General features: G+C 47.5%; 1 protein-coding gene across 1 annotated transcript in view; it reads left to right on the top strand.

The window, feature by feature from the left end:
- LOC140425366 (reticulophagy regulator 1-like) overlaps positions 1 to 23,447 on the top strand; it is a 132,163-nt gene extending 108,716 nt beyond the window's left edge. Inside the window, exon 7 of the mRNA XM_072509558.1 lies at positions 7,945 to 23,447. Coding sequence (XP_072365659.1) covers positions 7,945 to 8,453 — 509 coding nt within the window. The 3' untranslated portion in view covers positions 8,454 to 23,447. The remainder of the gene's footprint in view (positions 1 to 7,944) is intronic.
- The last annotated feature ends 439 nt before the right edge of the window (positions 23,448 to 23,886 follow it).

Genomic DNA, 23,886 nt, shown 5'->3' with positions numbered 1-23,886 from the left:
CCAGTGACTGATGGAAATGAGGCTATGACAGGTGAGGACCTTGAGAGGATTGTTATCACCAAGGAGGTAGTGATGGGCAAGCTAATGGGGCTAAAGGTAGACAAGTCTCCTGGACCTGATGGAATGCATCCCAGAGTGCTAAAAGAGATGGCTAGGGAAATTGCAAATGCACTAGTGATAATTTACCAAAATTCACTAGACCCTGGGATGGTCCCGGCGGATTGGAAATTAGCAAACGTGACACCACTGTTTAAAAAAGGAGGTAGGCAGAAAGCGGGTAATTATAGGCCAGTGAGCTTAACATCGGTAGTAGGGAAGATGCTGGAATCTATCATCAAGGAAGAAATAGCGAGGCATCTGGATAGAAATTGTCCCATTGGGCAGACGCAGCATGGGTTCATAAAGGGCAGGTCGTGCCTAACTAATTTACTGGAATTTTTTGAGGACATTAACAGTGCGGTAGATAACGGGGAGCCAATGGATTTCCAGAAAGCCTTTGACAAGGTGCCACACAAAAGGTTGTTGCATAAGATAAAGATGCATGGCATTAAGGGGAAAGTAGTAGCACAGATAGAGGATTGGTTAATTAATAGAAAGCAAAGAGTGGGGATTAATGGGTGTTTCTCTGGTTGGCAATCTGTAGCTAGTGGTGTCCCTCAGGGATCAGTGTTGGGCCCACAACTGTTCACAATTTACATAGATGATTTGGAGTTGGGGACCAAGGGCAATGTGTCCAAGTTTGCAGACGACACTAAGATAAGTGGTAAAGCAAAAAGTGCAGAGGATACTGGAAGTCTGCAGAGGGATTTGGATAGGCTAAGTGAATGGGCTAGGGTCTGGCAGATGGAATACAATGTTGACAAATGTGAGGTTATCCATTTTGGTAGGAATAACAGCAAAAGGGATTATTATTTAAATGATAAAATATTAAAACATGCCGCTGTGCAGAGAGACCTGGGTGTGCTAGTGCATGAGTCGCAAAAGGTTGGTTTACAGGTGCAACAGGTGATTAAGAAGGCAAATGTAATTTTGTCCTTCATTGCTAGAGGGATGGAGTTTAAGACTAGGGAGATTCTGCTGCAATGGTATACGGTGTTAGTGAGGCCACATCTGGAGTATTGTGTTCAGTTTTGGTCTCCTTACTTGAGAAAGGACATACTGGCACTAGAGGGTGTGCAGAGGAGATTTACTAGGTTAATCCCAGAGCTGAAGGGGTTGGATTACGAGGAGAGGTTGAGTAGACTGGGACTGTACTCATTGGAATTTAGAAGGATGAGGGGGGATCTTATAGAAACATATAAGATTATGAAGGGAATAGATAGGATAGGTGCGGGCAGGTTGTTTCCACAGGCTGGTGAAAGCAGAACTAGGGGCATAGCCTCAAAATAAGGGGAAGTAGATTTAGGGCTGAGTTTAGGAGGAACGTCTTCACCCAAAGGGTTGTGAATCTATGGAATTCCTTGCCCAGTGAAGCAGTAGAGGCTCCTTCATTAAATGTTTTTAAGATAAAGATAGATAGTTTTTTGAAGAATAAAGGGATTAAGGGTTATGGTGTTCGGGCCGGAAAGTGGAGCTGAGTCCACAAAAGATCAGCCATGATCTCATTGAATGGTGGAGCAGGCTCGAGGGGCCAGATGGCCTACTCCTGCTCCTCGTTCTTATGTTCTTATAACTTACTCAGTGTCTACTTTTCTGGCCCTATGACTACGTCCAGGTGATTCCCCAGATGGTACAGCAGAACTGGAGGCGGACTGCTGTGACTCCTGCCCTGTGACTAGGGTTCCCTTTGGTGGTCGTTTCCTGGGGCTGCCTGGCCTGGACGGGCCAGGCTGTGCCTCGGGCGAGTGGACCAGGCTGTGCCTCGGGCGAGCGGGATGGTGTGCTGCCAGTCTGTTCTGCCCGTTTCCCACCGGATGCACCTGGGACGGGGAGGGGGGGAGTCCGAGGTGTTGCGGTGTCCCGGGACCTCCCCTGCAGTGGGACATTGAACGGGCCCCAGCACCTCCTCCCTCGGGGTGCTCGATGGCCCCCCGGGCTCTCCATGGGGCAGGGGTGCGAGCGGATTCAACACCTGAGGCACCCCTGGCAAATGGCGCTGCCAGTCCTTGAGGCCCACCCTGGTATCAAGCAGGGTCTGCAGGTTTGCAGCCATGGAGCTCAGGGAGTTGGCCATCCCTGCCTGGGTCTGTGCGACGCCGGCCAGCACCTGGGCAATGGCATTGATGCTCTCAGCCATGGCCTGCTGAGACTGGCCCACGGTGCTGAGCGCCGCTGCGAACTGCAGCTGGCTCTGGCTCATGGCTGCCTGTGAGAGGGCAGACATGTCCTGGGCCACGGCCCCCGCCTGCACAGAAAGCCCTAGGCCTTGCATACTGCCAGGCAGGGGGGTCTCACTTGGTGGCGCGCCCCCGATCGGCAACTTCCCGGTCCTCACGTCTGTCTGCGATGTCCAGTGCCCTCTGTTCATGCACGGTGAGGGGGTGCAATTCAGGTGGACCCCCTCCGGTCCTGGCACGCTCCCAGTTGTTATGGGCACGCTTCTCCTGGGGGGGGGGCTCAAAAAGATCAGCAGTGTTAGGCGGACAGATACTTGCAGCCCAGCAGTTGTGTCTATGTTGGCATAGGTTCACAGGCTATCCTGCCAATGCAGCTGGCATGGGTGGGTGCAGCCATGTGGGTCACAGCTGGGGTTGTGCCACCCCTCATTGCAGAGGGGGGATGATACCACATGTGTGGGGGGTAGGGAGGTTGGTGCCATGGGCACAGTGCTAGGTACTCACCCTGGCTGCCCTGACTAGGTCGTTGAGCTTTTTGTGGCACTGGCTGCCTGTCCTGGGTGTGATGCCTGCAGCGCTGACTGCTGTACCCAGCTCCCTCCACAGACGCGGGCAGTGTTGGCTGCAACCCTGCGGCCGTGTCTGGGGTACAGAGCCTCCCTCCTCTGCTCCACGGCGTCCAGGAGCGCTTCGATGCCCCGGTCCTGGAACCTGGACGGCGGGCAGCCATCTTCCAGGGTTGACCTGTGTGTGTGCGGGTGGTTGACTGTGATGCGACGCAGCGTCGATTATGGCGCGCGCGTCTGTGACACCGTTCTGGGCCGCGCCGTTGCGCTTTCCTTGACGCCTGTGCTGGCCCCTTCCGTTGCGCAGAATAGCCGCACTTTTGGTCGGGTCGACGCCGGCATCGCTCGCTCCGGTTTTGACACCGGCGTCAACTCTTGGCCGCGATATCGGAGAATTCCGGCCCAGATTCCAGAAGCTTTTATAGCACTGCCCACAGTCTAGGCATTTGAAAGATCTCTCCCCAGTGTGAAGTCACTGGTGTCTCAGGAGATTGGGGGAGTCAATGAATCCTTTCCCACATTCGGTGTTCCCCTGTGTGACTGCGCTGATGAGTTTCCAACTCCAACGGGCGTCTGAATCTCTTCCCATAGTCCCCACATTTACATGGTATCTCCCCACTGTGACTGCGCTTTTGTCTCGACAGGCCAGATGCTTGACTGGAGCCTCGTCCATGCGCTCGGCATGTATACAGTTTCTCCCCTTCCATGTTCGAAATCCGATGATATTCAGGTTATGATAGTTTGGGCGGATTCATCATGTCCTGATGTACTGTTTGGTTTCAGTTTCCCGACTGCAAATCCTCCCCTTCTCATACTTGATTGCTCATTGCATCACCGTCTCTCCATCGCTAATACTCACACACCTAAGTTTGCAGACGACACAAAGGTTGGTGGAATTGCGGATAGCGATGAGGACTGTCAGAGGATACAGCGGGGTTTAGATTGTTTGGAGACTTGGGCGGAGAGATGGCAGATGGAGTTTAATCCGGGCAAATGTGAGGTAATGCATTTTGGAAGGTCTAATGCAGGTAGGGAATATACAGTGAATGGTAGAACCCTCAAGAGTATTGAAAGTCAAAGAGATCTAGGAGTACAGGTCATTGAAAGGGGCAACACAGGTGGAGAAGGTAGTCAAGAAGGCATACGGCATGCTTGCCTTCATTGGCCGGGGCATTGAGTATAAGAATTGGCAAGTCATGTTGCAGCTGTATTGAACCTTAGTTAGGCCACACTTGGAGTATAGTGTTCAATTCTGGTCGCCACACTACCAGAAGGATGTGGAGGCTTTAGAGAGGGTGCAGAAGAGATTTACCAGAATGTTGCCTGGTATGGAGGGCATTAGCTATGAGGAGCGGTTGAATAAACTCGGTTTGTTCTCACTGGAACGAAGGAGGTTGAGGGGAGACCTGATAGAGGTCTACAAAATTATGAGGGGCATAGACAGAGTGGATAGTCAGAGGCTTTTCCCCAGGGTAGAGGGGTCAATTACTAGGGGGCATAGGTTTAAGGTGAGAGGGGCAAGGTTTAGAGTAGATGTACGAGGCAAGTTTTTTACGCAGAGGGTAGTGGATGCCTGGAACTCGCTACCGGAGGAGGTGGTGGAAGCAGGGACGATAGTGACGTTTAAGGGGCATCTTGACAAATACATGAATACGATGGGAATAGAGGGATACGGACCCAGGAAGTGTAGAAGATTGTAGTTTAGTCGGGCAGCATGGTCGTGCACGGGCTTGGAGGGCCAAAGTGCCTGTTTCTGTGCTGTACATTTCTTTGTTGTTCTTTGTTTGTTCTTAAGTAAAGTTCTGTTACAAGTGAGACATTGTGATTGGATTGAATGGGCTTACATGCCTCAAATGTCCAGCTGAAGGTTCCCTGAATCAAAAGGGCAGCACGGTAAGACAAGTGGGTAGCACTGTTGCTTCACAGCGCCAGGGTCCCAGGTTCGATTCCCCGCTGGCTCACTGTCTGTGTGGAATCTGCACCTTCTCCCCGTGTGTTCGTGGGTTTCCTCCGGGTGCTCCGGTTTCCTCCCACCTTCCAAAGACGTACAGGTTAGGTGGATTGGCCATGATAAATTGCCCTTCGAGACCAAAAAAGGTTAGGAGGGGTTATTGGGTTGCAGGGATGGTGTGGAAGCTTAGGTGGGTCAGTGCAGACTCGATGGGCCGAATGGCCTCCTTCTGCACTGTATGTATGTATGTTCTATGTTAAAACTTCTCTTGTTCCTCTGCCCTCTTGAATGTTCTCATTGTCTGCCTCAGAGTCCTCATCGTGTGCGATCCCAGGCTTATCTTTAGACCCATCAATGAGTCATCCTCCATGGCAAGTGGTCCTGCCTCGCTCTCGTCAGCACCCACTGGGTCCCCTTTGTCAGAGGTAGATTTTGCAGGGCACAGCATACAACTACTTTGAGGGAGATACGTCCTGGCAGATATTGTAATGATCCCCCGGATCGGTCGAGGCATTGGAAACACATCTTGAGCAGCCCAATAGTCCTTTCCACCACTGCTGTTGTATATCCAAGACTCCTGGATATCTCTCCTCTGCCTCAGTTCTTGAGTGACGGAATGGGGTCATTAGTCACCTTTACAAAGGAAAGATAGCCCTCGTCACCCAGGAGCCATCCATCCAATCTTACAAGAGCCACAAACAGCCTTGGTACCGGAAGTACCACAGGATGTATTAATCATGTGAGCTCCCTGGATAACAGGCACATACTTCCAGAATCTGTCCTCATAGAATCCCTACAGTGCAGTGCAGAGGCCATTCAGCCCATCAAATCTGCACCCACCCTCTGAAAGAACACTCTACCTAGGCCCACGCTCCCACACTATCCCTGTATCCTAACCTTTTGAACACCAAGGGCTAATTTATCATGGCCAATTCACCTGACCTGCAGCGGCATTGGAGGCAGCCTGCTGATTTTGCTGGTCATGCTGACCTTGGCGGGTGTCCTCTGGCTACTGGCGCCTGCCTGAGTTAGCTCAGGTGCATCAAGCCTCATGGCTGGGCACTCCTCCGATATTCCGGCATTGTCAGATGTAGCAGCCACTGGCAGAGGAGTGGTGGTGCTGCTGTCCTCGTCTGAAGTGCCCCGAGAGGAGCCCACAGAGACGACGGGCAGTCTGTCTACCAGCGTGCTAGAGTTTGCACCTCACTGCTCACCATTGATGGATGGGTATCTAGCAGGAAAAAAAAGCTGCCTTACCCATCTCTCGCACTGGCAGAGGTCACAGCCAGTGTGCTGACTTGCAGGTCTGAGTGTAACCCCTGAAGCAGCCTATCCATGAGAGTCACCTCACTCGCAATGGAGGAGGACCTGTGCTTGGTGCTCAAGGTCAACACAGTGCTCATGTTCTGCATGGACTCCTCAATGACGTAAGCGATAGCATGCAGAACCTTATGGATCTCCACCAGATCTCCCACATATCTTGCTGGACATGTAGCATCCGCTGCCTGATGGACATCATTGTTACTATCCCTATTAGGTGCCCTGCTGAGACAGTGCAGAGATGATGAGAGAGCCCGCAAACTCGCCCTTAGCCGAGCACATGCATCTGGAACTTGTCTTCATTAAGACCACCATCTTGCCATTACTGGGGAAGCGAGCTGGCTTGTGACAATCCAACTCCAGGGCATAACTCTCACTCCAAGTCAGGACCAGCAGATTGGGGACTCCATCATCAGTTCAGTAGCACTCTACATTATTGTAATTTATCTTCTCCTGACAGGGAGCAATAGAAAGGCTCATTAGTGTTCTACACCTTCCTTGAAGGCCATTCCAAAGGCCCCCTCCCCCCACCTTGGCATTAAGCGGCCATTTCACAGTGACACTCCTACCTCCTCCATTGCAGTGTGCCCTATTGTGCTGACAGTTCAGCCTTGGCAGAGCAGGCTTCAGTGCCAGTTGACATGCACACTGAGCGCACAGTGGAATGGACACAAGACAACACCTCTCCGCAAAGGTCCATACCATCTTTGCACTTACCCTTGCCAACTGCAGAAATTTGTTGAACCTTTTACGACACCAAAGCCAGGTAAGGGACAGAGCATTGTGCCCACTGACTTCAGCTGCTACCTCAGTCTAGGCCACCTTAGTCAGGTGAGGCAGCCATCTCTTACTGTCCCTGGGCATCAGGATGTAGCGCCTGTCACTAACCTCATGCACCAGGGAAACGGGGTATACTTACCTCACCCAACTTTCTCTCCCACCTACCATGACCTCCTGCCACTGGATGTTACTGGGCAGCAGGAACGTTATTGCTCCTAAGCCACACCACCCTCAACCTCCCCCAAAACTCCTGACAGCCGTCAGGGAGCTGTATCCTCTGGTTTCAAACATCCCTGCTGGGTCCTCATTGGACCCGGTGTCTGACGTGCTCCTGCCCCTGCCAATCAAGAGACCCAACCAGCAGATGTGTTGAACCCTGGGTGAGGTTTAATATTACATTAACAATGCAATCTCTGGTGGGAGCACGTTTCACATCCTATCCCACCCATGCTGACTTCAGGTGCACAGGAGAGTAAAATTCAGGCCATTCACTTTTTTCTATCATTGAATTATTTAATTTTAAATAGTTATTTCATAGAATTTACTGTGCAGATGAGGCCATTCGGTCCATCGAGTGCACAACAGCCCTTGGAAAATGCACCCCATCCAAGCCCAGTCCTCCACCCTATCCCAGTCACCCCACCTGATCTTTTTTGGACATTTCGGGCAATTTAACATGGCCAATCCACCGAACCTGCATATCTTTGGACTGTGGGAGGAAACCGGAGCACCCGGAGAGTGACCCAAGCCGAGATGGAACCTGGGACCCTGGAGCTGTGAAGCAACAGTGCGAACCACTGTGCTATCGCTCCTTTCATACTGACATTTTGGTGATTGAATTTTAAACTTGGTTTACTATGCTTAAAGAAAGTTTGGTTTCTCCTCTTCAAATAAGCTTCAACAACAATGTGATTAAATGTTTTTTTTATTCTTTCATGGGATGGAAGCATTACTGGCAAGGCCAGCATTTCTGCCCATCTTTAATTGCCTACAAATAGTTTAATGGTATTTGTATTTTTTTAATTCTCCCATGTTTTAATCTTTAAATTAGATCTAGATCGTCCAAGTGATCATGAGGAAACATTTGCCAGAGATCTTCCAGAATTCCCTTCAATAGATAATAAGGGAACAACAGATGATGATGATGACTCGAGCATTGGCATCCCTATGCCTCCAATTCCCACTCTAGAACCTAATGAACCAGGTTCACATCAGGAGGGCATAAGCACAGGAACTGCTATTACTGGACTGTCCCTAAACCTGTCCAATGAGCAGAGCTTCAACCTGATCAGCACTATGGCAACTGATGTCATTGCTGCTGCAGTGTCATCTGCTGTGAAAGACCAGTTGCAGGCCCTAGAAACCAACCCGACCATGCTTCCGCAGCTTAACTCAAGTGAAGAGACTGACACGGAAGAGGCTGATGACTTTGAGTTGCTTGATGAGTCTGAGTTGGAACAAATTGAGAGTGAATTAGGACTGGAACAGGGCCAGGCAGCAAATCAAAAAGGCAAAGATGACAAGTCAGGCTTTCTCTCAAACCTACTCGGAGGTCATTAAGCCTTCTTTCAGGGCTGGAGAATAAACATACAGACCACATGTGAACAACTAAACAAACACAAGCTACAAGCTTATTTACTACAGTTGTTCCCCCCAAAAAAACCAAACCTCATAAACATGATCGTGTGAATATCGAACAAAGTGCAGCAAAGAAAGAATGAAAAAAGTGAACTAGAACTGCACCTTTCAACGTTTAATCTAGTTATTGAAGGAACGGATTTGATTTGTGTTACTTGGTATAATGGGCCACCTATCGTGTGTGTGTTGTCTGACTATAATCTTTATGCCTTGAAATAACAGCATGGAAACTAATTCTGTCTTGTTCATCTGAGTTGTTAACAATTAGCTTTAAAATATTTTAACTGACATGTATTGCCAAAATTTAAAGTCAGATATTTAACAAACATTTTTTAAAGATTTGTGCGCAGAACCTGACAATCAGTAATCAGCTTCTCCCTGGACCTGGCAGCAAATTGGACTGCTAAGGAAGTAAAGTACCCATTTAAAAAATATTTGCAGTATTTTAGATATTTTATAAAATCTAGTCCAACATGAAGCATCTTTTCCTCATATGTTCAAGTAGAATGTTCAAAGAAAGTCTAGTAGAGACATGTTACACAATTGAAATTATTTATCCATGCTTGTACTGTTTTAAATACATGAAACCAATCTTCACTGCACTTTCTACCTTATTGAACTGCAGATTTAAGGTGAAAAAAAATTAAAACTCAGTTTTAGAACATAGAACTGAAGAGCACAGTACAGGCCCTTCGGCCCACGATGTTGTGCCGAACTAGTCTGAAACTAAGATCAAATCAACCTACTCCCAATCATTCTAGTGCACTCCATATGTCTATCCAATAACCGCTTGAAAGTTCCTAAAGTGTCCAACTCCACTACCATAGCTGGGAGTGCGTTCCACGCCCCAACCACTCTCTGAGTAAAGGACTCTCTGACATCCCTCCTATATCTTCCACCATGAACCTTATAGTTATGCTCTCTTGTAACAGCTACAACCACTCAAGGAAAAAGTCGCTGAACGTCCACTCTATCCCTCTCATCATCTTATACACCTCAATTAAGTCACCTCTCATCCTCCTTCGCTCCAATGAGAAAAGCCCTAGCTCCCTCAACCTTTCCTCATAAGACCTACCCTCCAATCCAGGCAGCATCCTGGTAAATCTCCTTTGCACACTTTCCAACGCTTCCACATCCTTCCTATAATGAGGTGACCAGAACTGCACACAATACTTCAAAAGAGGTCTAACCAAGGTCTTGTACAGTTGCAGCATAACCTCATGGCTCTTAAACTCAATCCCCCAGTTAATAAATGCTAACACACTACAGGCTTTCTTCACGGCTTTATCCACTTGGGTGGCAACTTTCAGAGATCTATGGACATGAACTCCGAGATCTCTCTGCTCCTCCACATTCTTCAGAACCCTGCCATTAACCCTGTAACCCGCATTCAAGTTTGTCCGACCAAAATTAATCACCTCACACTTATCAGGGTTAAACTCCATCTGCCACTTTTCAGCCCAGATCTGCATCCTATCAATGTCTCATCCTACAACAGCCCTCCACATTATCCACTACTCCACCAATCTTGGTGTCATCAGCAAATTTACTAACCCAACCTTCAACTCCATTATCCAAGTCATTGATAAAAATCACAAATAGCAGAGGACCCAGCACTGATCCCTGTGGTACACCGCTGGTGACTGGGCTCCAGAATGAAAATTTACCATCTACCACCACCCTCTGTCTTCTGTGTGATAGCCAGTTACTGATCCAATCAGCCAAATTTCCCTCTATGCCATGGCCCCTTACTTTCTGCATGAGCCGACCGTGGGGCAACTTATCAAACGACTTACGAAAATCCATGTATATGCCATCAACTGCTCTACCTTCATCTATGTACTTAGTTACCTCCTCAAAGAATACAATCAAACTTGTGAGGCAAGACTTACCCCTCACAAATCCGTGCTGACTATACTGGATTAAGCTGTATCATAGAACATAGAACGATACAGCACAGTACAGGCCCTTCGGCCCACGATGTTGCACCGAAACAAAAGCCATCTAACCTACACTATGCCATTATCATCCATATGTTTATCCAATAAACTTTTAAATGCCCTCAATGTTGGCGAGTTCACTACTGTTGCAGGTAGGGCATTCCACGGCCTCACTATTCTTGGCGTAAAGAACCTACCTCTGACCTCTGTCCTATATCTATTACCCCTCAGTTTAAAGCTATGTCCCCTCGTGCCAGCCATTTCCATCCGCGGGAGAAGGCTCTCACTGTCCACCCTATCTAACCCCCTGATCATTTTGTATGCCTCTATTAAGTCTCCTCTTAACCTTCTTCTCTCCAACGAAAACAACCTCAAGTCCATCCTGGTAAATCTCCTCTGCACCCGCTCCAAAGCCTCCACGTCCTTCCTATAATGCGGTGACCAGAACTGTATGCAATACTCCAAATGCGGCCGTACCAGAGTTTTGTACAGCTGCAACATGACCTGACTCCGGAACTCAATCCCTCTACCAATAAAGGCCAACACTCCATAGGCCTTCTTCACAACCCTATCAACCTGGGTGGCAACTTTCAGGGATCTATGTACATGGACACCTAGATCCCCCTGCTCATCCACACTTCCAAGAACTTTACCATTAGCCAAATATTCCGCATTCCTGTTATTCCTTCCAAAGTGAATGACCTCACACTTCTCTACATTAAACTCCATTTGCCACCTCTCAGCCCAGCTCTTCAGCTTATCTATATCCCTCTGTAACCTGCTACATCCTTCCACACTGTCGACAACACCACCGACTTTGGTATCGTCTGCAAATTTACTCACCCACCCTTCTGCGCCTTCCTCTAGGTCATTGATAAAAATGACAAACAGCAACGGCCCCAGAACAGATCCTTGCGGTACGCCACTTGTAACTGAACTCCATTCTGAACATTTCCCATCAACCACCACCCTCTGTCTTCTTTCAGCTAGCCAATTTCTGATCCACATCTCTAAATCACCCTCAATCCCCAGCCTCCGTATTTTCTGCAATAGCCTACCGTGGGGAACCTTATCAAACGCTTTACTGAAAACCATATACACCACATCAACTGCTCTACCCTCGTCTACCTGTTCAGTCACCTTCTCAAAGAACTCAATAAGATTTGTGAGGCATGACCTACCCTTCACAAAGCCATGCTGACTATCCCTGATCATATTATTCCTATCTAGATGATTATAAATCCTGTCTCTTATAATCCCCTCCAAGACTTTACCCACTACAGACGTGAGGCTCACCGGTCTATAGTTGCCAGGGTTGTCTCTGCTCCCCTTTTTGAACAAAGGGACCACATTTGCTGTCCTCCAGTCCTCTGGCACTATTCCCGTAGCCAATGATGACATAAAAATCAAAGCCAAAGGTCCAGCAATCTCTTCCCTGGCCTCCCAGAGAATCCTAGGATAAATCCCATCAGGCCCTGGGGACTTATCTATTTTCAGCCTGTCCAGAATTGCCAACACCTCTTCCCTCCATACCTCAATGCCAGCTATTCTAATAGCCTGGGTCTCAGCATTCTCCTCCACAACATTATCTTTTTCCTGAGTGAATACTGACAAAAAATATTAATTTAGTATCTCGCCTATCTCTTCAGACTCCACACACAACTTCCCATCCCTGTCCTTGACTGGTCCTACTCTTTCCCTAGTCATTCGCTTATTCCTGACATACCTATAGAAAGCTTTTGGATTTTCCTTGATCCTACCTGCCAAATACTTCTCATGTCCCCTCCTTGCTCGTCTTAGCTCTCTCTTTAGATCCTTCCTCGCTACCTTGTAACTATCCATCGCCCCAACTGAAACTTCACACCTCATCTTCACATAGGCCTCCTTCTTCCTCAACAAGAGATTCCACTTCTTTGGTAAACCATGGTTCCCTCGCTCTACGCCTTCCTCCCTGCCTGACCAGTACATACTTATCAAGAACACGCAGTAGCTGATCCTTGAACAAGCTCCACTTATCCAGTGTGCCCAACACTTGCAACCTACCTCTCCACCCTACCCCCCCCCCCCCAAGTCACGTCTAATGGCATCATAATTGCCCTTCCCCCAGCTATAACTCTTGCCCTGCGGTGTATACTTATCCCTTTCCATCATTAACGTAAACGTCACCGAATTGTGGTCACTGTCCCCAAAGTGCTCTCCTACCTCCAAATCTAACACCTGGCCTGGTTCATTACCCAAAACCAAATCCAACGTGGCCTCGCCTCTTGTTGGCCTGTCAACATATTGTGTCAGGAAACCCTCCTGCACACACTGTACAAAATCTTTCCAAATGATCATAAATCCTATCCCTCAGGACCCTTTCCAATAGTTTACCTATGACTGAAGTGAGACTAACCGGCCTATAATTCCCAGGGTTATACCTATTCCCTTTCTTGAACAAGGGGACAGCATTCGCCTCTCTCCAGTCTTCTGGCTCTATTCCTGTAGACAGAGGACATAAAGATCAACGGCTCTGGAAACTCATCCCTCGCCGCCCAAAGAATTCAAGGATATATCTCATCAGGCCCAGGGGACTTATCTATCCTCAGGCTTCTCAAAATTTCTAACACATCTTCCTTCCAAATATCTACCTCCTCCAGCCTACCAGCCTGTATCGCACTATCCTCCTCAACAACATGGCCCCTCTCCTTTGTGAACACTGAAGAAAAGTATTCATTTAGGGCCTCCTATATCTTCAGACTCCATGCACACGTTCCACTACTGTCCTTGACTGGCCCTAACTTCACCTTAGTCATTCTATTATTCCTCACATAAGTGTAAAAAACCTTGGGGTTTTCCTTGATCCTGCTTGCCAAGGACTTCTCATGCCCCCTCCTAGCTCTCCTAAGCTCTTTCTTGAGCTCCTTCCTGGCTATCTTGTATCCCTCAAGTGCCTTAACTGAACCTTGTTTTCTCATCCTTACATAAGCCTCCTTCTTCCTCTTGACAAGACATTCAACCTCTTTTGTAAACCATGGTTCCCTCACTCGACCATTTCCTCCCTGCCTGACAGGGACATACATATCAAGGACACGCCGTCTTTGCTCCTTGAACAAGTTCCACATCTCAATTGTTCCTATCCCTGACAGTTCCTGTTTCCATCATATGCTCCCCAATTCTTGCCTAATCGCACCGTAATCACCCTTCCCCCAGTTATAAACCTTGCCCTGCCGTATGTTCCTATCCCTCTCCATTGCTATAGTGATAGTCACCGAATTGTGGTCACTATCTCCAAAGTGCTCTCCCACAACCAAATCTAACACTTGGCCCGGTTCATTATCCAATACCAAATCCAATGTAGCCCCGCCTCTTGTCGGTCTATCCACATATTGTGTGAGGAAAGCCTCCTGCACACAATGGATAAAAACAGCCCCATCCAAACTATTCAAATTAGAGGTTCCAATCAATATTTGGAAAGTTAAAGTCACTCATGACAACTACCCTGTGACTACCGCACCTATCCAAAATCTGCATTGCAATCTTTTCCACCACATCTCTGTTACTGTTTGGGGGCCTACAGAAAACTCCTAACAAAGTGACCGCTCCTTTCTTATTTCTGACTTCAGCCCACACTCCCTCAGTAGACAGATCCTCCTCAAACTGCCTTTCTGCAGCCATTATACTCTGCTTGATTAACAATGATACTCCTCCACCTCTTTTACCACCTTCCCTAACCTTACTGAAACATCTAAACCCCGGAACCTCCAACAACCATTCCTGCCCCTGTTCTATCCACATCTCCGTAATGGCCACAATATCGTCGTCCCAGGTACCAATCCATGCTTCAAGCTCACCAACCTTATTCCTGATGCTCCTCGCATTGAAGTAGACCCACTTCAAACCACCATCATGCCTGCAGGTCCACTCTTGCGACCTTGGTACCTTCCTCAGTACTGCACTACCCTCAACTTCCTGAACCCCAGCAACGCTATCTCCTGGACTACAAATTAGTTTCCCATCCCCCTGCCAAATTAGTTTAAACCCCCCCCAAAGAGCTGTAGCAAATTTCCCTCCCAGGATATTGTGCCCCTCTGGTTCAGGTGTAACCCGTCCTCTTTGTACAGGTCCCACCTTCCCCAGAATGTGCTCCAATTATCCAAGTAACTGAAACCCTCCCTCCTACACCATTCCTGTAGCCACGTGTTTAACTGCACTCTCTCCCTGTTCCTCACCTCGCTAGCACGTGGCACTGGCAGCAAACCAGAGATGATAACACGGTCTGTCCTGGCTCTCAGCTTCCATCCTAGCTCCCTGAATTTGTGTTTTACATCCCCGTCCCTTTTCCTACCTATGTCGTTGGTACCGATGTGTACCACGATTTGTGGCTGCTCCCCCTTCACTTCAGGATCCTGAAAACACGATCAGAGACGTCACAGACCTTGGCACCCGGGAGGCAATACACCAACCGTGAGCCTCTATCGTTGCCACAGAACCACCTATCTGAACCTCTAACTATAGAGTCTCCAATAACTAATGCTCTCCTGCTCTCCCCCCTTCCCTTCTGAGCCACAGGGACAGACTCAGTGCCAGAGACCTGGTCACCGTGGCTTACCTCTGGTAGGTTCCCCGCAGGAGATCCCTGCACTGACTGCTTCTTCCCCTCCTTTTAAATGTCACCCAGCTAACTCCATTTTTAAGAGTAACTACGTCCCTGTAGCATCTATCTATAACCGACTCTGCCTCCCGAATGATCCTCAGTTCATCCAGCTCCAGCTCCAGTTCCCTAACACGGTCTTTGAGGGGCTGTAGATGGGTGCACTTCCTGCAGGTGAACTCAGGGCCACTGACGGTGTCCCTCACCTCGAACATCCTGCAGGAGGAACATTGCACTGCTCTCTCTGCCATCCCTTCCATTTATACACTTGACAATTACAGCGAGAGAAAAAAAAGCGTACCTGATTTTCACACTCCCGGCAGGTTAGAGGTGGTGGGAGGGTGGAGAGAGGAAAAGGAAAGAAAAGCTTACCTCACCAACTCACCACTTTTTTGGTTAGAGGAGGAGGATGGGGGTGGGAGACACTACCTGTGTAGTATCTTGGGTTTAGCCACTGCCTGAAATATATTAGTTCTAGAAACTCACCCAACAGCAGCTTTCCACAATTCACTCCCCGCAACAGCCAATCTGCGTCGCCGCTCTGCCGCCCTCTGCAGGATACTTGCCTCAACTTGTCCCCGCAGTCTATCCTCACTGAGAGCTCCTTCTAGTCGCAGTGACTGCACCTGAGGCAAATCACTCCCCGCAACAGCCAATCAGTTTAAATAACATTACAAATTAACTTTGATTTTACATTTTTTGTTTTGAATTGCAACACTTTAAAATTATACATTTCACAAACATCACATAATTTCATTAGTTAATGGGACTGACTCTGAAAATAATTAAGTAAACTTGAGGTTGGAACAAAATTACAATTTGTGCATCAGTGAAACCCACAGCAACCAGTCTAGTTGCTGTGTTAAATTCATTTCATGTTGGTTGGATGGATTGTATAATTTAAGCTATGTTCTGAAATTTGTAGTTAATGCAAACTTATTTAAGATGCCATTGTGTCTGTACTTAATAATGTCCCTTGTGTCAAGGACACACACTAACAATAACTAAGATATCAATCTTTCTGTCTTTCTTCACCCTGGTTAATCCCACTTTAAGCAGCGCCTTAGAGAATACTTAAAATGTAAATATGTACCTTTTATTTTAAACTAAGAATTTTTAAAAATTTCATAAACAATTATATTAAGACATTTTGGCATAGTAAACAGCAACAATATAAAACAGTGTGCAAAGAACAATCAATATAGTGCAAGAAAACCGCTCCCCTCCTACAAGGACCAGCCTAACTACCCCCCTAATCTACGTTACCCTAACTACCCCCCCCACCCCCAACTACTGACGATTAATTTTCCGCGAAGAAGTCGATAAATGGTTCCCACCTCCGGGCGAACCCTGACAGTGACCCTCTCAGAGCGAACTTAACTTTCTCCAGACCGAGAAAGCTCGCCATATCCGATAGCCAGGCCTCTGCCAACAGAAATCGTTGCCGGGCTACCAGAGAATCAAAGGCCAAAACGTCAGCCTCTCCTCTTGGACTCTCGGGTCCTCCGAAACCCCCAAAATAGCCACCACTGGACTCATCACCACCCTTGTTTTCAGTACCTGGGACATTATGTCCCCGAATCCCTGCCAGTACCCCCTGAGTTTTGGACATGCCCAGAACATGTGGACATGGTTTGCTGGTCCTCCCGAACATCTGGTGCACCTGTCCTCTAATCCAAAAAATTTACTCATCTGTGCCACTGTCGTATGGGCCCGGTGGATGGCTTTGAATTGAATCAGGCTGAGCCTAGCGCATGTTGCGGTCGTGTTTACCCTACTCAACGTCTCCGCCCGTAAGCCCTCTTCCATCTCACCCCCTAGCTCCTCTTCCCACTTAAGCTTCAGCTCCTCGATCTGTGTCTCCTCTGCTCCCATAAGTTCTTTATATATATCCGAGACCCTCCCCTCCCCCACCCATCCACTGGACACTACCCTGTCCTGGATCCCCCTAAGTGGCAGGCGTGGGAAGGATGGAATCTGTCTGCGCAGAAAGTCCCGCACCTGCAAGTACCTGAACTTATTCCCTCTCGCCAGCCCAAATTTCTCCTCTAATGTCCACATGCTCGGGAACCTCCCTTCCAAGAACAGATCCCCCATCCTCTCAATCCCAGCCCTCTGCCATGGTCGGAACCCACCGTCCATATTCCCCGGGGCAAACCGGTGATTGTCGCAGATTGGGGACCAAACCGATGCTCTCGTCCCCCCCATGCGCCTTCTCCATTGGCCCCAGATCCGCAAAGTCGCCACCACTATAGGGCTGGTGGAGTACTGTGCCGGCGGGAGCGGCAGGGGCGCCGTAACCAGGGCTGCCAAGCTGGTGCTCCTGCACAAAGCGGCCTCCATTCGCCCCCAAACCGACCCCGCATCCACCATCCACTTCCTTATCATAGCTATATTGGCCACCCAGTAGCAGTTACTAAAGTTTGGCAGCGCCAGCCCCCCTTCCTCTTGATTCCTCTCGAGCATCACCCTTTCCCGCCCACACAAATCCCATAATCATTTTATTGACTTTCTGGAAAAAAGAATGAAAATGGGGAGACACTGGAAGACGAACAGGAATCTCGGGAGGATCGTCATTTTAACCGTCTGCACTCTCCCCGCTAATGTCAGTGGGAGCGCATCCCACCTCCGGAACTCAGCCCTCATTTGCTCCACCAACCGAGATAAGTTCAACTTGTGCAACCGGCCCCAGTCCCGCGCCACCTGTATCCCTAAGTATCTAAAACTGTCCCCTACTAGCCTGAACGGCAGCCCCCTCAACCGACCCTCCTGGACTACAAACAACTCACTCTGCCATGTTCAGTTTGTATCCCGAGAACTGGCCGAATTCCTTCAGGATTCCCATGATTTCATCCATCCCAGCCACTGGATCCGTGATGTGTAAGAGCAGGTCGCCTGCGTACAATGAAACTCTTGTGTTCCCCCCCCCCCCCCCCCCTTACCAGCCCCTTCCAACTCCTAGAAGCTCTCAGGACAATTGCCAGCGGCTCTGTTGCTAGCGCAAACAGCAGTGGGGAGAGGGGACCCCCTGCCTTGCCCCTCGGTACAGTCTAAAATAGTGAGATGTCGTCCTATTCGTCCTTACACTCGCCTCCGGAGCCTGGTACAACAGTCTGACCCAGTCGATAAAGCTCTTCCCGAACCGTCCCAACACCTCCCATAAATAGTCCCACTCAACCCGGTCGAAAGCCTTCTCGACATCCATTGCCTACCTCTACCTCCCTACTCTCCGGGGGCATCATGATCACATTCAGCAGCCTTCTTAGGTTGGCCACCAGCTGCCTGCCCTTGATGAACCCGGTTTGGTCTTCCATAATAACGTCCGGCACAACATCCTCAATCCTAGCCGCCAAGAGCTTGGCCAGTATTTTCGCATCTACGTTGAGCAGAGAGATCGGCCCAAAGGACCCACATGCGTCAGGGTCTTTGTCCCGTTTCAATATCAGGGAGATGGTGGCCTGTGACATCGTCGGGGGCAACACCCCTCTGTCTCTTGCCTCATTGAAAACTCTAACAAGCCCCACTATCTCGGAGAACGTTTTGTAAAACTCCGTTGGATACCCATCCAGCCCCAGGACTTTATGGTCCTCATAACCCCCAATATTTCTTCGGTCCTGATCGGGGCCCCAACCCGTCTACCAATCTCCTGCCCACTTTTGGGAAGGTCAGTCCATCCAGAAAGCGCCTCACCCCTCCAGCCCCGGAGGGGGTTCCGAGGTGTAAAGCTTACTATAGAAGTCCCTGAACACCTTGTTCAGCGCTGCCGTATCCCCTACCATGTTTTCCCCCCTGTCGACCTTCCCTATTTCCCTGGCCGCCTCCCTCTTCCTCAGTTGCTGTGCCAGCATTCTACTGGCTTTCTCCCTGTGCTCATAAATCGCACCTCTCGCCTTCCTAAGCTGCTCCACGGCCTTACCTGTGGACACCACCCCAAACTCAGTCTGTAGCCTTCGTCGTTCCCTTCATACCTCTGCCCTCGGGGTCTCTGCATATCTCCTGTCTATCTGTAAGATCTCCTTTACCAGTCGGTCTGTTTCTGCCCTGTCCCGATGTCGTCTAATCAAAATCCGCTCCCCTCTCACCACTGCCTTCAGCGCCTCCCAAAGCACCGCAGCTGAGACTTCCCCTGGGTCATTGGCCTGCAGGTAGTTTTGCATACATTTCCTCACCCTCTCACACACTGCTTCGTCCGCCAACAAACCGACCTCTAGCCTCCATTGAGGGCGCTGAAAACTTTCCTTGCAGATCTGAAGATCAACCCAGTGTGGAGCATGGTCCAAAATAGCGATCGCCGAATATTCTGTCAGCCCCGCCAGCAAATCCTTGCTCATGATGAAAAAATCAATTCATGAATACACCTTATGAACATGTGAATAGAATGAAAACTCCCTCCCCGTCGGCCAACTAGCCCTCCATGGATCAGCCCCCCCCCCCATTTGCTCCATAAACCCCCTCAGTTCTTTTGCCATTGCCTGCATCTTACCCGTTTTTGAAAATGACCAGTCTAGGCCGGAGTAAAGGACTGTGTTAAAATCCCCTCCCATAATCAGCCTGTGCGAGTCCAGGTCAGGTATCTTCCCCAGCAGTCTCTTAATAAAATCCACATCATCCCAGTTTGGGGCATATACATTGACCAAAACTACCCTCATCCCCTCAAGCTTGCCGCTCACCATGACAAATCTGCCTCCCCCATCCGAGATTGTGCTGCCCACCTCGAATTGCACCCGTTGACCAAAATCGCGACCCCCGTGGTTTTAGTGTCCAGCCCTAAGTGGAAGACCTGGCTGATCCAGCCCTTCCTCAATCTGACCTGGTCAGCTACTTTCAGGTGGGTCTCCTGAAGCATTATTACGTCCGCCTTCAGCGCCCTCAGATGCGCGAACTCTTCACCGGCCCGTTTAATCCTCTAACGTTCCAGATGATCAGCCTGGTTGAGGGGCACCGTGCCCCCTCCCTCGCCGATCAACCATCTCCTTTCTTGGTGCCGCCCCCAGCCCCTGTGCCGCACTGCCCCTGGCCCGCCTCCTGGCAGCCCCCACCTCCGACCTCCTCCATGTTCCCGAACCCAAGTCCCTCCCTCGTCAGCAGATCAACTATCCCCCCTTCCTCCCCCCTAGCAACAACACCCTGTAACCTAACCCCTGCCATAAACTAGCTATATACCCCCCTCTCCAACCTGGCTTCCGTAGACCAGCTCACCCAGCTAGTCTGGTGACTCTCGACTCCGTTCCCTCTGACCCATTACCTCCCCTCCCCACCCCCGCCCATCAACTTCCCCAAACCAGCCATCCTCGAACAATTGCTCTGAAAAGAAACAAAAAAACAAGAAACAAAGAAAACCCCGATGCTAGTGCAAATCGAATAAAACAAAATAAATAATAGGCACTTCCAACCACCCCGATCCGAACACAAAAAGCCCCCAGCACCAAATACCTTAACTACCCTCTTTTTCCAGGGAAAACTCAAATACAAGAGAGAAACAGGAAAAAAAAACACAACACAAGGAAAACGTGTAAACATCGCTTTGTGTCTTTTTAACACAAGTCCAAAAAGTCCTCAGTTCAGCACCAGCCCTTCTCTCTTGGCGAAGTCCATCGCATCCTCGGGTTCCTCAAAGTAATGGTTCCGTCCCTCGTTCGTGACCCACAGGCGCGATGGGTGGTAGCTCCGTTCCAATGTTAGCTCCGCATGCGCTTGGTAAAACGTTTTGAACAAGTGAAGTTTTATATTCTCTACTTCTTTGGCTCTGTTTTAAGGAAGATGCCATGTTGATTCTGGTCAATTTATCAAATACCAAATAGGCACATAACGCCTATAGTGAAGAGCTTTCCTGTAAACTAAAAAAAATTCAATTAGATTTGTCATACAGAAGTATTCAATTGGATAACATTGATTTGCAACTATAGATCTGGGAACAATTCAGTTGCTGGCCTCTTAAGCTGACAATTGGTCTGCAGTGGAGTGTCGTTTTCTTTTTAAACTGGAGTATTAAAGAAAGGTGATTTGAAACTTCAAAATGAAGTCTGCCACCCATTTCAAAATCAGTGGTGCTTCAATTTCCAGCCTTATTCATGTAGCAAGATTCATAGATACATAGAAGATAGGAACAGGAGAAGGCCTTTTGGCCCTTCGAGCCTGCTCCGCCATTCATCACGATCATGACTGATTATCCAACTCACGAGCCTAATCCTGCTTTCTCCCCATAGCTTTTGATCCCATTCTTCCCAAGTGCTATATCTAGCCGCCTCTTGAAGATATTCAATGTTTTAACATCAACTACTTCCTGTGGTAATGAATTCCACAGGTTCACCACTCTGTGTGAAGAAATGTCTCCTCAGCTCCGTCCGAAATGGTTTACCCTGAATCCTCAGACTGATCCCTGGTTCTGGACACACCCATCATTGGTAACACTTCCCTACATCTACCCTGTCTAGTCCTGTTAGAATTTTATAAGTCTCTATGAGATATGGAGGCAATGCTTTCAAAAATACTTTACAGCCTGGCAATTGCTGTTTCTATCATGAAACGGTTAACACCACTTTAAAGAAGTCTGCAGATAAAAAGACATGTGGACACATTAAATCTCATATGTCACTTCAGGGCAGAAGTAGGATGGCATTTCATTGCAAGCAATACTGAGTGCATACTGCATGATCAGAGCTACCATTTTTCGAATGAGATGTTAAGCTGAGACTTCAGGTCTTCCTTTCCAAGTGGATGGTAAAAGGCAATATCTGAGGAAGAGTAGGACAAAAAGTCTGGTATCCTAGAATTCAACTAACACCACTGAAATAGAATAATTAGTCCTTTATTTCATTGCTATCTGTGGGGCTGGCTGTGTGCATATTGGTTGCTGCATAAGTTAACAGTGGCTAGATTTTAGAAGTGCAGTTACTGTAAAGCATTTTAGGACATGTGGATGAGTGCTATGTGAATTAACAATTCTTTTCATATCACTCTAATTTCTGGGCTTAAATATTTTCAGAGGTAGGACCCAGGCTCAAATGATTATTAGTAACTTTATTTTAACAGTGGTATATTTCGATTATTTTACTATCCCAGTTCGGTAACTGTGACGATGCAATATTCAAGTAATGCTTTTAACACAAAATTTCTCTCTTCAGTACTTCACTTGCATGCATATACACATATACAGACTTTTCAAGGTTGAGTCAATGTTTAAACTTTGTTACCAATGCATTTTAATATAACTCTGCTTAAATGCTGTTGAAAGTACAAAATGGAGGCAGTGCAGAAGTTATCAAACATTGAATTGTACTGTTATCAGGTCTGAAACCTTGAAACTTGGGATTTAGCCTCCATCAATGAAGTGGAAATTTCTGACAGATTTAATGACACGTCTTCCCGACTTTAATTCTCAAATCGCAGTACAATATAAGATTTGTTATCACATGAATATTTAATGTCTTTCCCTTCATGAACCCTTTCTGCATTGATCAACACTGCAGTTGGTATTAGGCATTTATGCATCGTCCAGTGCTAATTTTGGGCCATTTAAACATCTCATATTTAGAAGATGTTTTGGGTTGTTCGAAGTTCAAGTTAGGCCAATCCTTGGGCGATTTTGTGAAATCTGTTTCTGGTTACAAATTAAAATTGTTGGATCTCTTTTGTTGCAACTAAACTGGAAATCCAGTTTTTTTAAAAAACATTTGTTTTCCTCTTTTTTGAGAACATGTTTATTCAAGAGTGTATAAATCATTACAGTCACAAAATTGTTAATTTGTTAAATGTCATTTTATGTAGAATTTGTAAAAGGTGGGATCTTTAGCCTTTAAATGTGGGTGCTGGGACTAAGAGTAGATTTTGACTATCATTTAAAAAAAAGTATATTTTTGCACTTTATATATATTTTACGAAAATGCATTTTCTGTCAATCAAACCACATGTAAACCAATAACTTTTCCTGGGAGAAAGGAATGATAACCAGAAACAGAGCACATCACAAAATATCTTATGATATTTCATAAAAATATGAAAACTTTTCACCTGCAGCACTTTATTAAATAATAGGATCTAAAAGAATTTCAGTGGCAAATACATGACTATTATGGATTTGATAATTAAAGCTTGTCTAATGTTGATTTTTTTTTTGTGATTGATGACTGCTCTATTCAATAAAAGGCACTTTATGTACAATACCATCTCCAATTAATCAGTGCAGTGCTATAATTAAGTGTCAGTTGTACAATGAGAATTGCCTAATTTTTTTTGAACCATTTGCATTCTTTATTGATCTACAAATTCTTGGCTAAGGAAAATGAAATGGTAAAAATGTACTGTCTTGTGTATGCAGCTATAAATAACTAGTTTTGATTCTAATTTTATGGCATTCTCATTTTTTTTCTGCCCAGCTTCATATCCATGTTTTTAATCAATTAATCTGACATAGTGAACTAGCTTCTTTTGTAAATACAATGACACAAAATTTATTGAGTATGCATTTGGGACAGTGGACAGAAAACTTTGAGGTATGGGTTTCCTGGATGATCTTTTTTCATTTTTTTCCACTGACTGTTGTTCATCCAGGTAAATCTGCAGCAGGGGAATGCAATGAAGGAGATGTGATGGGGAACCTGGGCTGGGGTCAGGATATGGTCACAGTGGAGAGGGTGTGAATCATGGTCCATGTGAGGGGTTGGGGGATGGTAGAGCAAGATTCCGGTGGGGAGAACAGCTTAGTCACAGGGCAGTTGGTGATTGTAGGAGATGGGGAAGGTGAAGATTGGGAGAGTGGGACAGACGGACTGCAGACGTGGTT

The sequence above is a fragment of the Scyliorhinus torazame genome, chromosome 6 (assembly GCF_047496885.1).
Source record: "Scyliorhinus torazame isolate Kashiwa2021f chromosome 6, sScyTor2.1, whole genome shotgun sequence".
In the NCBI taxonomy this organism is placed as follows: Eukaryota; Metazoa; Chordata; class Chondrichthyes; order Carcharhiniformes; family Scyliorhinidae; genus Scyliorhinus; species Scyliorhinus torazame.
The sequence above is the reverse complement of the archived record's forward strand: the minus strand, read 5'-3'. Positions and strand labels throughout refer to the sequence as shown.